The 16,308-nt window shown below is 39.4% G+C and overlaps 1 protein-coding gene across 1 annotated transcript; it reads right to left on the bottom strand.

Annotated features, from left to right (window-relative positions):
- Positions 1 to 3,476: 3,476 nt before the first annotated feature.
- CSTB (cystatin B) lies at positions 3,477 to 7,571 on the bottom strand. Its single transcript, XM_020973882.2, has 3 exons — positions 7,421 to 7,571; positions 4,432 to 4,533; positions 3,477 to 3,714 (listed from the first exon to the last, which is right to left on the bottom strand). Exons 1-3 carry the CDS (start codon positions 7,484 to 7,486, stop codon positions 3,586 to 3,588), a joined length of 297 nt encoding a protein of 98 aa, XP_020829541.1. The 5' UTR covers positions 7,487 to 7,571; the 3' UTR covers positions 3,477 to 3,585.
- Positions 7,572 to 16,308: the final 8,737 nt, after the last annotated feature.

The raw sequence follows: 16,308 nt of genomic DNA, 5'->3' as shown, positions 1-16,308 counted from the left end.
TGTTAAAAAAGACATGGCTCATCCCCCAAAAAAAGAAACAAAAAAAACCCACTTCTCTGACAGAAACTGCTAGGGAAACTATATGGCAAAAAAATGAGAAACCAACATTTATTTCATACTGTGTACCAAGATAAGCTTTAGACATAATGACATTATAAATAATTCAGAAGAGAAAGAAAATTAACTTTAAGACTTCAGATAAAGGAAGAGTTCATGACCAAACAAGTTAGGATCAGATTATAAAGTATACAATTTTAATTATATAAAAAATACCAATCCAGCTAAAGTTAAAAGGGAAACCATTAACTGAGGAAAGGTCTTTGCAGCCAAGTTTCTCTGATAAGAGTCTCATTTCCAAGATACATAAGGAACTGAACAAATTTATAAGAATAAAATCCATTCTCCAATTCATAAATAGTCAAAAGATATGGACAGGTGGTTTTCAAAGTACTAAATTATCAACAGCCACATTAAAAAAAGCTCCAAATCACCAATAGAGAAATACAAATTAAAACTCTGATGTTTTACCTCACATCTCTCATATTAGCAAAGATGACAAAAATGGAAAATGACAAATATGAGGTTGTAAGCTAGTTGTTATGAACTGTTGGTGGAGCTGTGAATCAGCCATTCTGGAAAACAATCTGGCCCTAAATGTTATCACTAAACATACCGTTGGAATCAGCAAAAGAGAGCTCATATATACAAAGATATTTATAACAGATTTTTTTTATAGTAGAAAAGAAAACCTAGGAGATGTCCATCAATTGGGGAATAGCTGAACAAATTATATGAATGTATTAATATGCTATATGGTTAAATGGTGAAAGGGACAATTTTCAAAAATTATGACAGAGGGAAGTGAGAACTAGAACAATACTATAAACCATACAATGCTATAGAATACACTAAACATTGTAAAGACAAATAACTTTGAAAAACTTAGACCAGTCATGACTCCAGAGATAATGATGAAGCAAGATACCCACCTCCTAATAGAAGTGATAGACTACTCAAGGTGTAGAGACAGACATATGATTGGACATAGCCAATGCAAGAATTTCTAACAAGTTTTTTTGTTTTCATTTTCCTTTTTTCAATGGAAGGGGGAAAATACTTTTGTTACTAAAAAAAGAGGGGCAGCTAGGTGGCGCAGTGGATAGAGCACAGGCCCTGAAGTCAGGAAGACCTGAGTTCAAATCCAGCCTCAGATTAAACTCTTGACACTTGCTAGCTGTGTGACCCTGGGCAAATCACTTAACCCCAATTGCCAAAAAAAAAAAAAGACATTGCTCCAATTTCTCCAAGTCTGGATCTCTTTATTATTAAGGTATAATAGCTAACGTTTATATAGGTTTGCAAAGCATTTTACATATATCTCATTTTATCCTCACAACCACCCTGGGAGGTGGGTGCTATTATAAATGAGACAAGCAGGTTAAATGACTTTTCCATAATTACAGAACTTATAAGTGAAGGAGGACCTGAGTCTTCCTGATTGCAAGTCCAGCATTCAATGCATCAAGGGGCTTCAAATACTTGGAAGGGCTGACAAGTAAAAGACAGCTTTATTTTGTTTGGACCTAGATGGCAGAACTGGGATCAATCGATGATTTATTAAGCCTCTACTTTATGCTAAACTTTGGAGACACAAATACTGAAATGAGCAAAAAAACCCAACCAAATACTGAAGTGAGACAACCCTTTCCCTCAGACAGCCTACATTCTATCAATGGATGGAAATTACAGATAGTATATGTTCTCTTGCATAAAGAAAAACTGAATAAATGAGCTTCCTGGGAAGGCAGTAAGACCCATAAACGGAGTTTCAAATATATTCAGTATGACAGTTTGTCAGGAATGATGTCATCCTCTAGAATTAGGTTGCAATTCCATGACATGTTCCACTAGTACATGACATTTTAAGCCTTATTTAATGTTATGTCTTGGTCCATGCTCACAAAGGGCATAAGATAATAGCTGCCTGACAGTAGTACTATGGTAGACCCAATGAGAAAATACCAAAACCCTGGACCAAACTGGCCTCTAACCTGTGGATGGCTGGAGCCAAACAGAGCAGGCTAGAAACAGGAGAGTCAGGAATCAAACAAGTTTAATTTCAATATTTGGAAAATGACTTGCAAGCAAGGAGCCAGGCCCGCTTCTAGTTGGGGACCCACCTTAGTATGGATAAACCTTGACACTTAACCAATGGCTACAGAGTGAACTGGAGCCCTAACAATGAGGGGTAACACCAACAATGAGACAAGTTTGACGCACTGAAGGGCTTCAGGACCCCGTGCTTGTAGAACACTAGGTGCTGGTCAAAGCAATACAGTAATTGTATGATTTTGCCAGAGGGCGAATGCAAAGGATTGTTGTTATGCCAAGCTCAAGGCACAGCTTACTTGCTGGGCCTTAGCTCTGGAAAACAGGGTGTCTCCTAATATTTTGACAATCCACTAGCCCATCTGTTGGATGTAGCTCTTACGCCAGCACTCCGAGTTTAGGGTTTGATACTGAGACAAAATGAGGCACTTGAGTCATTAAGCAGTTTGAAAAAGGTTTACTTTGCCCTAACACAGCAGGAATATACAACAAAGATACTGGGGCACTTAGTTCTTCTGGCTGCATGACCATATAGAAATAAGTCTGGTCATCAAGATAGAATATAAAGAAGGACATGGTGACTTGTGTGGTTTTCAGAAATCCACCACGTCCAAGTGGCCCATCTATGTGTGACTAGAACTTTTTATGCTCTTATGTGGCTAATAAATTGTGTTAGCAAAGCTGAGGCCAATCAAGTCCAGGGTGCAACTTTGCTAATCCAATGTACAGGAGAAGGGAAGGGGTCTGGGCCATTTTGTGGGGTAGAGGGAAAGAAGGTGTCTTACCACAGAATTTCAGCAAGCAGGAAAGAGATGATGAAATAAGTGGTCATTCACAAGTTACAGCCCACAAAAGCCTTACTCTGTTACAAATGAAAATTTCAATGTGGGCAACTGAAAGAAACCAATTATATGTGGATATAATTAATGCCAAGAGATATGCAGGTCCCCTGCAGGGCGGCCACCTGCTGGATTAAAGCATCAGCGCATAGCAACCTGATGGAAAGAGCACCGGCTTTAGAACCAGATGAGTCCTAGTACTGCTACTTATTATCTGTATGAAATTATTCAAGTTGATTAATTTTTCCAGGCCTCAGATTCCTCATTTGAAAATGAAGGGGTTAACTCGATTATCTCTAAATCTATGAAGTTCATGACCACCTTAGCCAAAAGGTAAAAATTAGCTCTCCAGCATGTTCTTCTAAGGAATGTTATCAATCTTTTACAAACTGAAAGGTTGAACTACAGATATTGAGGCCCAGAGAAGGCATAGCTGTATTGCTACATAAGTTCAGTGTACTTGAAGATCACTGGTGAATAATGAAACGATCTGTGGTCATATATCAGAGTTAGAAAACAGAAAGCTACTTATTAAATATCAGATTTCTTTTATTGTCCCAAATTTTAATACCTGCCTATATGATGTATATAATGTACCCATACAAAAGAACAAAGGGCCCCTATTCAAAATGGTGCATTAAAAATAGGCCAATTCATCATTCTTGGTTTTCTTGGTTTGATAACTGGACAGAACCAATGGCTTGTTTTCATGAGGGAGACTTTCAAACACTCGAATATGTATAAATTCCTCTTCACCGACATGAACCTAAGAAGCAAAAATAAAATAAATAACAGCTGTAGATTTAAACAACATATTTTATTCTATTTAGACTGAATATTAAAAAAAGTTCACTTTATATGACTTGTATAGAGACGAGTGATGAGGGAGATGGCAAAAATCTCCAGTACCTTTGCCAAGAGGACCCCTAATGGGGTCATGAAGAGTTGGACACAACTGAATGGCTGAACAACACAGATAAAAGTGAACAAGATGTACACGATGGTAATTTACAGGTTAGTAACTGTACTGGTACTGTAGGATCAGAAATTACCCAATTTGTAATTAGAAAATTCCCAAGATTTTTCCTACTTTTTTTTTTTTGAGGAGGAGGGAGAGAGAGGGAGTTTGAAGGGAAGGGATCATTCCCACCACTCTTCCTTTTATTTCTTTGCTTCAAAGGCAAGGATTGATCTTCATATCCTGCCACAAAACTCTTCTCCATCTCCCAGGTTTTTTGCATGGGGTAGGATTAGTTTATGTCCCAGTTCTCTCTCCCTACCCCCTTCAATGCTTTTGTTGCTTTTGGTGTCTACTACTTATGGAGTATTTAATTTAGTTAATGAAACAAAAAATACCATCACCTCTGTCTGCCCCTTAAAGTTTACTAGAGTTCTCTACAAACAATTAACTAAAAAGTATTCATGAAGGCACCTAAAATAACACAGTTTCAGATTAGAGAACCACTGTACTTCTGCATGGTACCTTAATAAAGTAGTTTGTTCCAGCAACCACTTGACTTTTAAATTCCATAGTCTTAAAGACTGGAAACTTCCTATTTTCTTTCTCTTCAAGCTGTGCCTTTACCTGAGGAATAAAGAACAAAAAAGGCGTCTGAATAATTAGGACAGAAGAAAAAACACAACTCGAATCCAAGAGATAAATGTATATGATTGTTTTGATGATGACATTTAGGGCCAATTATAGTAATCATCTTAACCTTTAAGTGTAGGTGGAGTAGTCACATATCTTAAAAATAAAACTAGTAACTCTAGGAAAGAGCATTTTTTACAATTATGATTAGTGGGGGGAGAATTCCTAACCAAACAAGGAATCTATATAAAAGAGAAAACTGACAACTTTAAGTATATACAATTTAAAAAGCTTTTACACAATTAACATCAATAAAGGTCTGATATCCAAAAGTCACAGAAAATGGATAAAAATGTATTACACTAAGAGCCATTCCTCAATATATAAGCGCTCAAAGTATATGAACAAGATATTTTCAAAATAAGGCTTTGAGGCTGATCCACTACAGAGGTATTGCAGTGAACAATAAGAGTTATTACTAAAATGTAATAAGGAAGTAGTTAACAAATTTTTAAAAATATATTATGCACCCTTTAGTGGCCCCTGTTTCTATTTGAGTTTGACACCATGTTTGTTCTAAATGTAAGAGAAATGCACATCAAAACAGCTCTGAGGTTTCATTTACACTATGCAAATTAGAAATTATCTATTTTCATAAATTTTTATAAATTATCTAATAGATATTTAGAAAATATCTAACAGTCATGGTTAGAAAGGCACATTGACAGATGGGAAGTGGTTTACCTGTTTGGGATACTACTTTGTAATTATGCAAGAAAAGGGACAAAAACTTGCCTCTGACCCAGCATATATAGCAGGGAAGTCAAAGATAGCAACAAAGTCCCAATAAATACCAAAATATTGTCAAGATACTGTTAGGAGACACCCTGTTTTGCAGAGCTAAGGCCCAGCAAATAAGCTCTGCCCTGAGCTTGGCATAACAACAATCCTTTGCACTCACCTTCTAGAACTGATTTTGAGCTCAGGCAAGCACCAACATGAAGCCCTGCTATGGACACACTTTTTGTCACTAGATAACCTTGCCTCACCACTATTGCTACACCACACTGTTTGACTCTTTGTCTAGCCACAAGTAAATAAATCAAGGTTCAACACCACTACCTTGGGTCCCACCACCAGAGGTGGGGACCTGGCACATATGTCCCTGTTTGATTCCAGACTCTCCTGTCTCTAGCCTGCTCTGTTTTGTTCAGGCCACCCACAGGTTAGAGGCAGGTTCAGTCCGTAGACATAGCAGAATTCTTTGCAAAGAGCTAGAAAAGAAGTGCATGCCCATCAACTGAGGTATGGCAGAAAAAATGATGGCATGTGGATTATAGAATATGAAATGACAAAGAATCCAGAGAAACATGGCAAGACATATATGAACTGATGAGGAGTGAAATAAACTAAAAGAACAATATACATAATGACTACAACAATTAAGTGAAAAAAAATCTTTACAAAGAAATTGAATTCAAAGTAATAGGAAAAAACAAAGAAAAGAAGGTCCCAAAGAATATAGCTTTTTTCCTCATGACAGAAATGAAGGGAACTACTAAAACAGATTTTTGTGTATACAGTGAGATACAGTCATTATGCTTTTGCTTGTTTTTCTTTGCCACAAGGGAGTGGAGGTGGAAAATGACTGTGATGTAAAGACCAAAGGAAGCAACAAAATATACTTTAAAAAAGAAAACAACATTGATACCAATGATGTTTTCTCCTAGTGGTGAGAGAAGAGAAAAAAAAGACTTTGAATAAGTTTTATTTTACAGAAGTTGTGTGGTTATTCCCTGTAATCTAGTTATCATAAGATCTAGTCATTACTAATACTTCCCATAAAAACCAGAAATAGTTTGGAAACTTCTGGCTTAAAAAAAAAAAGACAAGATGAGTCAAGATGAGTAGCCTCTCATTTCGCTAGTTAAATGCCACAACTTTAAAATGATTACTTCCTTCTTCCCTCACAGAACCTTACCTTGCAAGAAACAAGTACACCACGTCCCAAAACTTAGTGCAGTTTTAAGTTTTAATAAAGCTACAAACTTCCAAAAACATTTGAAAGGTTAAATTTTTAAATATTAATTTTCTTATCAAAATTCAAGGGTTATATATAACCCTATAATCCTATACATTGTGTTATTTATATATATATATACATACATACATATATACATCACCCTAGATTTTTGAACTTTGTAAAAACTTTAATCATCTGCTGCTCATTAATCCTCATTAAGGATTGCATTTGTCACTTTAGTCTCATAAAGACTTCCCCCAACAAGGTTTTGATTCGAACATACAAGAAACAGCCTAACAGGGATAGATTAGATTCATCGGTCTAAGAAAGTGAAATCCAAAAAACGTCGCACACACAATGCATAACCGGATGCCCGCAAAAATTAATGAAAATAAATTTAAATTATTAAGCATTCAAATGATGCTTTTTGTAAGTCTGAAGCACTTACACTTAAGTTATCAAAGCTTAAACTGCCCTGAGACTTGTGGGACACCCTATTTTGCGGGACTTTTTGATTACCAGCCTGGAGGACGCTAATTCAGGAGTCACTTCCAGGTCTAAATCTGAGTCCTAGGTGTGGTTCGCTAGTTAAGGTGTTGCTGGAAGTTTCATTTCTCGTTTTGGGATTCCCGGTGTCGCACACAGTAGGCGCCTAGTGAACAATGAGTTGGGCTCTTTCTGGTCCCTATCCACTGGAGGGGTCTCAGAGTCAGAGACGGAAGAGACCCCGGCGGAGCCTTCCCCATCCGAAAAGCTCCCACGGACCGGAGGAGAAGGCGTGGCAGCGCGGGGCAGGCGGGAGGCAGCCCGGTGCCTCCGGGGCAGCCGGGCCCCACGGCCTCCCGCCGCAGCTCTTACCTGGTCGGCGATCCGCTGCGTCTCGGCTGTGGCCGGTTTGGTGGCCGACACTCCTCCGCACATCATCCTTGCAAGTCCAGCTGCAGAGACTCAGTGAGGGGCGGAGGGGTGGACAGAGTGACAACATCTGGGAGGGGACGCAGTCACGAGCCCCGTCCCGCCACGTGACCCGCCGGGTCCATTGCCTTCGGGGGGGGGAGGTTGTCACAGCTGCAGAGAAGAATCGAGAAGCTCCATGAGAAGCTCCCAGGGCCAGGAAAGAGGGAGAAGCAGCCGAGGCAGGAATTAACCTGGCTGCGTGCTGTGTGTCCACCCGAAGGGGAGGCGTCATCTCTTCCCGCGGGGCCTCCCCCCCAAAACTTCAGCCGTTGGTTTCGCCCGCTGCCTCGCAGTCACGAGGAAGCGTGAGGAAGTCGCTGGTTCCATTTGTTCTGGTTTGGTCTTTGGAAGTGCTTTTGGGAAAGTTCCTGTAAACTGGGCTTCTTGGACGGCTTGCTTACATTCCTGTGGAGCCACCGAGGTTTACAAAGCGCTTCCGATCTCTCTGGGAGAAGGTGGTGGGAGCACCTTTACCTGCGAGGGAAGCTGAAGTTGTGAAGAGTCTCGAGGGGGGGACCCGGACACGAAGCCCCTGACCTGGAATCCCTCCGGGACCCTTCCTCCCACTGACCCCGAATTAATTAGTTGGTTTTAAGGAACAATGTGTGCACCGGGGTTCGCACCGGAGGGGCCGTCCCGGGGCAGCCTCCGCCCGCGGCCCACCCTGAGCGCCCCAGGAGCTCCTGAGGGGCTGGGGCGCTCCCCTGCCTCGTCTCAGCCTCCCTCATTTGCAGTCCCCCTTGGCTAGTAGGAGAACAAAGGGCCCCACCCTGCCTGGCCGCCCTCCCTCAGGACGCTGACCTGCTTTGCTTCTCTGTGCTTGGGAGGGGTCAAACGCGCCCCCGTGCTGGGGGAACCTCATTATATAGTGGGGAAATATTTAACCAATAACAATACGATAAAACATAGGTGACAATACATTTGAAAACTAAGTTAAGTCACAGGCCTAAGGAATTGACAGTTTGCCCAATCACTCCAGAATTACTAACTTCCCTGGTCTTGCAAGGTTCCGCCATCTCTCCAGTTCCAAAAAGCAGCATCGTGGACTCCTCACTCTCCCTCGTTCCAAATATCCTAAACTCCTAATCCTAACATTTTCATGGACTCAGTTTCACCCCAAATAACCAAATCAAACATTCCCCTCTATATCTTCATAGCATTTCTTGTTTTGGACCCTTTGTTGTTACTCAGAGCTACCAGTTTAGTTCTAGGCCTTATCACTTCTCACCTAGATTATTCTATTAACCTCTTAATTGGTCTTCCTGCCTCCAGTTTCTCACCACTGCCTCCTATGCTCCAAAGTAATTTTAATTAAGTGCAAATTTGACCGTGTGACTCCCTTACACCACTGTGTCATTTTTCAGTCATGTCCAACTGTCAATGTCCCCATTTGGGGTTTTTTTGGGAGAGATACTAGAGTGGTTTGCTATTTCCTTCACCTTATTTTACAGATGAGGAGCTAAGGCAAACAGAGTTATGTGACTTGCCCAAGGTCATACAACTAGTAAGTGTCTGAAGTCAATCATATCTGAACTCAGCAACATAAGTCTGATTCTAAACCCAGTGATCAATCCACTATGCCACCTACCTGCCCCACCTACTTGTTGAATGATTCATTTATAATCCTGCTGTATCCTGGTGTGAAAAGTTACCCAAATGGGCTCCATGCTTAAACCTTGCTTGATCTTTGGCTATGTGTATAACCAGCCTGCAGGAAATGGTAGTCTGGAAATACTCTTGTGCAAGTGTACTTAGATAAGTGGAAAAACTGAGATGACATAAAACCTATTTCCTCTTAATAGTGTTGTCATTTGGTCATGTGTAACTGATTCTTCCTGACTCAGTGAACTTGTCTGTGGAATTTTCCTGGCAAAGATAGTGGAGTGGTTTGCCATTTCCTTCTCCAGTGTGTCCCCATTTTACAGATGAGGAACTGAGGAAAATAGGGAAGTGACTTGCCCAGGGTTACACAGCTAATGAGTGTCTGAGGTCAAATTTGAACTCAGATCTTCTTGACTCCAGGCACAGTTCTCTAGCCAATGTACCTAGTTGCCCCCAGCCTCTAGAAACTATTATCTCACCCCTTTGAGCAGCTGAAGAACTTTCTCCCATACAAGCCCTTTTTCAGACCATAAATACATTAAACTGGGCTTGGGGGTCATTTGACTTTTTTTTTTACATTTGCAAAAAAAAAACCCAAAAACCCTTCATCTTGCCATAAACACATCTTTAAAAAGGATTTCTCTTAGATCTCATCATACTAGCCAAAGGCAAAATTAGCTTAATGAAATGTACATAAGGAAATAATTGCCTGGAACTTGTCATTTACTTCCCCATTTACAAAATAATTTGAAAATTTGTGACAATGATGCGGTAGAAAAGAGTGCTTGAGGCAGATGGAGCAAGCAGGACTCTAGATAGGAGATAAGATGCAGGAAAAGAGATCAAAGAAGACTATACATTGAAGCCTTAACTGTGTGCTTTCACAAAGCACCCTCAATTCCAAAACAACTCTTCCCTCCCCAGTCATTTTGGAGCTATGCTTGCTACTCCTATTCTCTTGTCCCCTTCCCACTATTCTGTAAAATTGTATTTAAACCATATCTTTGACGTAGCTAACTGCCTTTGCCTCCTACAGGAAGCAGAGGCAGCTCTGCTCCCTTAGGGGAGCAGGGCCTGTGGCCTATGCTCTGCCTCCCACGTGGAGGACAGCCCACTGGGGCTCTGCCTCACAGGGAGCAGGCCCACTTGTATACAACACCCCAATAAATGCCTTTCTTTAGGAGACTGTCACAGTGAATTCTTTCAGGACACTAGGACCTGAACATCTATTCCTCATCATTTCAGGTAGCACCCCAACATTCTTGGGGTCCACCCTGAACTCATCACTAATGGCTACAGAGAAGGTCTAAGTGAGTTCTTTCACACCTGAACCAACTCTAACCTCAACAAGAAATCAAAATATTCTATGACATTTACATATTTTCATTTAATACTTCAAAATTTTCTATCAAATTTTTCACTTCTATAACAATTATATTGTTTTGATAGGCAGGGTATATAATTGCCTTGAAATTATATTTTATGATTTACAAAATGAGCATCTTCATTTTCTTGTCATTTGTTAACACTGCTTAGTGGTACCAGGTCTCAAAATATACTACAAAGTGGAAACCAAAATAATCTGGTACAAGCTAAGAGTGATTGATCAGTGGAATAGATTGGGCACACAGTATTGAAAACTGTCAATACATTGACCACAATATATTCACCACAGTAACTTAGTGTTTGATAAATCCAAAGATCCAAGCTAATAGGGCATGAACTCACTATTCAACAAAAATTTCTGAGAAAATTAGAAAATAGGCAGAAAAAAGGCTTAGATCAATATCTTACACCATATACCAAGATAATGTCAAAATGGGCACATGCTTTAGAAATAAAATGTGATATCATAAAGAAATTACAGATGAAAAAAATTACCTGTCAGATCTCTGAATAAGAGAAGAGTTTATAACCATACAAGAGATAGAGAGTATCATGTGAGGTAAATTAGATAATTTTGCTTATATAAAAGTAAAGAGTTGTTGTACAAATAAAACCAATGCAGTCAAAATGAGGAGGAAAGTACCTGGTTTAGGTTCCAGGCCATCAGGGAGAGCTAAAGGTTGCAGTCTTCAGGAAGCAAGAGTGTCTGCAGCACAGCATGGCTGGGGACCCTAGTCTTGGCTTGGTGGGGCAGAGGAGTGCCTGAGGTTGGGCCCCTGACAGAACTCAGAAAATAACAGAAAGACCTGAGGCCAGGCGCAGCATTCCCCACACCCAGGGACTAGAGTTGATTATAATAATAAGCTACTAAAAATAAAATAAAAATGAGTAAGCAAAGGAGAAAGAACCCATAGACAGCCACTATGGGGATAGAGATGATCTGGGTTCATATTCAGAGAATGATAGTGAAGTAAAAAAAGCCACTCCTACCCCAAAAAGCAATGTCAAATGGTCACAAGTCTAAAAAGAGTTCTTGGAAGAACTTAAAAAAGGACTTCAAAAATCAAATAAGAGAGATTAAGGAAAAATTAGGAAGAAAAATAAGGGTAATGCAGTAAAATCAAGAAAATTATGAAAAGAAAGTTAACCAACTAGAAAAAGAGATCCAAAATCTTAAGAAAAAAACAACACCTTGAAAACTAGAATTGTAACAAAAATCATATGATTATGTCAATAGATGCAGAAAAAGCATTTGATAAAGTATGACACACTTCTATTAAAAACACTTGAAAGTTTAGGTATAAAGGGACTTTTCCTTAAATTGATAAGAAGCATTTACCTAAAACCATCAGCAAGTATTATTTGTATTGGGGATAAGCTAGAAGCCTTTCCAGTAAGCTCCAGTGTGAAACAAGGATGCCCACTGTCACCAGTATCATTCAATGTTGTATTGGAAATCCTAGTAATAGCAATAAGAGAAGAAAAGGAAACAGAAGGAATCATAATGGGCAATGAGATAATAAAACTATCTTTTTTGTAGATATGATGATATACTTGGAAAATCTTAAAGACTCAACTAAAAAGTTAATTGAAATCATTAATAATTTTAGCAAAGTATCAGGATATAAAGTAAACCCACATAAATCTTCAGCATTCCCACATATCACCAACAGGATTCTGCAGAAAGAGACAGGTTAGAGATACCCTATTTAAAATAACACTAGACAGTATGAAATACCTGGGAGTACATCTGCCAAAACAAACCCAGGAATTATGTGAAGAAAATCATAAAAAAACTTTTTATATAAATAGAATCAGATTTAAATAGAAAAATATTAGTTGTTCATGGGTGGGCAGAGCCAATATAATAAAAATGACAATTTTACCAAAATTAATCTATATATTCAATATCATCCCAATTAATGTTAATTATGATTGCTAACTGTATTTCCCTCCATCTTATTTTCTTTCTCTCTTTTCCTTCTTTCTCTCTTTTTATCCTATCCCTATTGCCTCTTTTAATCCACCCTCCCTTGTATCATGCCCCCCAATATCTTATTCCCATTCCCTCCTACTTCTCTATGGAGTCAGATAGATTTCTATATCCAATTCCAAAGAGAGGGAGATTCAAGCATTGCCTGCCATCTCCTGCCCCACCCCCAAACCTTTCCTTTCATGCCTCATTTATTCGAGAAAAACGTCCCCATACTACTTTCCCTTCCCCCTTCTGGTGCATCTCTCTTTCCAATTTTTTAAAGAAAAATTTTTTGAGATTGTCTCAACATAATTGACTCATACCTCTATCTATGTACACTCCTTCTAACTGTCCTAATAATGATAAAATTTTTAGGATTCACATATATCATCTTCCCACATAGGAATGTAAACAGTTCAACTTTACTGATTCCCTTATAATTACTCATTCATGTTTACCTTTTTATGCTTCTCTTGAGTCCTGTGTTTGAATGTCAAATTTTTTATTCAGCTCTGGTCTTTTCATCAGTAATGTTTAAAAGTCTTCTATTTTGTTAAATATCAATTTTCCCTTCTGAAGCATTATACTCAGTTTTGCTAGGTAAGTTATTCTTGGTTATAATCCTAGCTACTTTGCCCTTTAGAATATCATATTCCAAGCCCTGTGCTCCTTTAACATGGTAGCTGCTAAATCTTCTGTGAACCTGACTGTGGTCCCATGATATCTGAATGGTTTCTTTATGGCTGCTTGCAATATTTTCTTCTTGACCTGGGAGTTCTGGAATTTGACTATAATACTCCTGGGAATTTTGTTTTTGGGGTCTCTTTCAGGAGGTGGTTGTTGGATTCTTTTAATTTCTATTTTCCCTCTGCACCTAAGGGCAGTTTTCCTTTATTATTTCTTGAAATATGATGTCTAGGCAATTTTTTTGATCAGGCTTTCAGGTAGCTCAATGATTCTTAAATTATTTCTCCTGGATCTATTTTCCAGGTCAATTGTTTTCCCAATGAGATATTCCACATTTTCTTCTATTTTTTCCACCATTTGTTTGATTTTGTTTTATTGTTTCTTGATGTCTCATGGATTCATTAGCTCCACTTGCCTAATTCTAATGTCTAAAGAATTATTTTCTTCAGTGAGCTTTTGTACCTCCTTTTCCATTTGGCCTATTCTGCTTTTAAAGCAGTTCTTTTCTTTAGTGAAATTTTGTGTCTTTTACCATTAAGCCAATTATGTTTTTAAGTATTTTTTCAGTATTTTTTTTGGCCTCTTTTACAAAGTTAATTCTCCTTTCATAATTTTTTTGCATCACTCTCCTTTCTTTCCTCAATTTTCCTGCTATCATTCTTAGCTCTTTTTTAGACTCTTCCAGGAGTTCTTATTGGGCTTTGGTCCAATTAGCATTTTTCTTTGAGGCTCTGGTTGTAGCTGTTTTCACATTGTTGTCTTCTGAGTTTGTGTCTTGGTCTTCCCTGCCACTATAGTAACTCTTCATGGTCAAGATTTGTGGGTTGATTTTTTTTTTCTGTTTGCTCATTTTTTTTTCATTCTATTTCTTGACTTCAAACTTTATGTTAATGTTGGGCTTTGCTTACATAGGGGTGGGGAAGCATTGTCCCAAGCTTCAGGCTTTTTTGTGCTGCTGTTTTTAGAACTAGTTCTGGAGGCATGAAAGTTTTCAGTGCTTCTATGGTGGTGTGATGTGAAGAGAGGCATGGTCACTGTTCTCCTGGTTCAGCTTCTGATCTTTATCTAGGAAGAGTCCCTGCTCCCCTGCAGCCATAAGTGCTAATGCTCCTCTCGGCCTTGAGACTGTGACCAGATCCCTGACTTTTCTGTAGTCACAAGTGCTAGTGCTCCTCTTGGCCCTGGAATTGTGACCAGTACCCCTGTTCCCTTGTGACAGACCATAAGTGCTCCTCTCCACCCAGTAACTGTAACCCAGAAGTGCATACGGGCAATAGAATTGCCAATCAGTGCCAACTGCACCCAATATCCACAAACGGTTTCCTGTGATTTCTTTCTGACCAGTTGTCCAATCTTTTTATCACCTCTGGGCCGAGAGCTTCTGAAGGCAGCTTCTGCTGCCACTGAATGCATTCCCTCAAGATAGGCCTCCACTCCAGAGTTACAAACCTCTCTTGGTAACCTCACAAGTTGTCTTTGGCAAGAAAAAAAAGTCTCATCATGACCTTTTTGGTGGCTCTGCTGACCCAAAATTTGATTGGACGCATTATTTTAAAGTGGTTGGAAGGGTAATGTTGAGGGAGTTCAGCTGGGTTGCTGCTTGTACTCTGCTATCTTGGCTCTTATGGGGACTCTATTTCTCTTATTATTTTTTTAAATAAATTTATCATGTACCTTTCTTTTTCTTTTCCTTTTTTTTTTTTTTAGGCAATTGGAGTTAAGTGCCAAGTGTTTGGTCTGAGGCCAGATTTGAACTCAGGTCCTCCTGACTTCAGGGCTGGTGCTCTATCCACTGTGCCACTTAGCTGCCCCTATTTCTCTTATTATTAGTGAGCTTGAGTATTGTTTCATTGGGTTGTTAATAGTTTGCAACTCTTTTGAAAACTGTATACATGTATTTATGTATAAGATATGTGTTCAGTTGTTTCAGTCATATCTGATTCTTTGTGACCCAATTTGGGATTTTCTTGGCAAAGATACTGGAATGGTTTGCCATTTCTTTCTCCAGCTCATTTTGCAGAGGAAAAAACTAAGGCAAACAGGGTTAATTGACTTGCTCAGGATCACACAGCAATTAAGTATCTGAGACCACATTTGAACTCAGGAAGATGAGTCTTCCTGACTCCAGGCCCAGCACTTCTAACCACTGAACCACCTAGCTGCCATGCATGAGATATACATACATACATATGTACATGTATATATACATACCAAAGTTATTCCCCAATAGATAAGTGTGGCTTGAAGAAGGGATATAAATCAATGAGTATTTCAAAATCTATGATCCTGTGATCAGTGATCACAAGGGTCTCTGAGAGATTCAATTTAATAACTCCTCTGAAATTGGTAGCAGTTGATAATGGGGGATTTTACTGAGCTGGCAAGGCACTAAGACTTTCTGAGAGGAGGTCTTTAGTGTGGATTTATTGGCCAATTCAATTCAATCAACATGAATTAAGATTCTCCAGCCAACATAGCATTGTGGGAGAAGCTGTGCTCCATTTTTTTTTCTTTCTTCTCCCCCTCCCCAAGATGGGGATATAGGCCATACATACGCATTCCTATTAAACATACTGTCACATTAGTGATGTTGTAAGTAAGAATTAGAACCAACAGGAGGAACCAAAACTCAACGGAAGGAAAAAAATAGCAAATAGTATGCTTTGATCTGCATTCAGACACCATAGTTCTTTCTCTTGATATGGATAGCACCATGAGTCTTTTGGAGCTTAGATCGTTGCAATGCTGAGAAGGGCTAAGTCTCTCAACGTTAGTCATTGCACAAACGTGGCTGTTACTGTGTACAACATTCTCCTGGTTCTGCTCATTTCACTCCGCATCAGACCATACAAGTCTTTCCAGCCTTTTCTGAAGTCATGTGCTCCATTTTTGCTAACCCAACATTATGTCTGCCTTGGAATTTACGAAGCTGCTGCAGTAGGAAAAGTGAGAATGGAGGTCAGAAATACAGATGGTAATCCTCTCTAACTGCCCAAACATAGCAAATTAGCACGAGTCTACTTGTAGACTGAATCGGCCTTTGGATGGAGGTCGCCCTCCTCCCCGGCGGAGCAGTTGCACGTTTCGGAGGCTGCCCTGCAGGTGGCGCTCTCGCTTCCCAACGCGACGTAGCTCGGGG

This window comes from Phascolarctos cinereus, unplaced genomic scaffold (genome assembly GCF_003287225.1).
Source record: "Phascolarctos cinereus isolate Bilbo 61053 unplaced genomic scaffold, phaCin_HiC Scaffold_726;HRSCAF=1367, whole genome shotgun sequence".
NCBI classification, from domain to species: domain Eukaryota; kingdom Metazoa; phylum Chordata; class Mammalia; order Diprotodontia; family Phascolarctidae; genus Phascolarctos; species Phascolarctos cinereus.
Note: the sequence above shows the minus strand (reverse complement) of the source record. Positions and strands in the feature narration are given on the sequence as shown.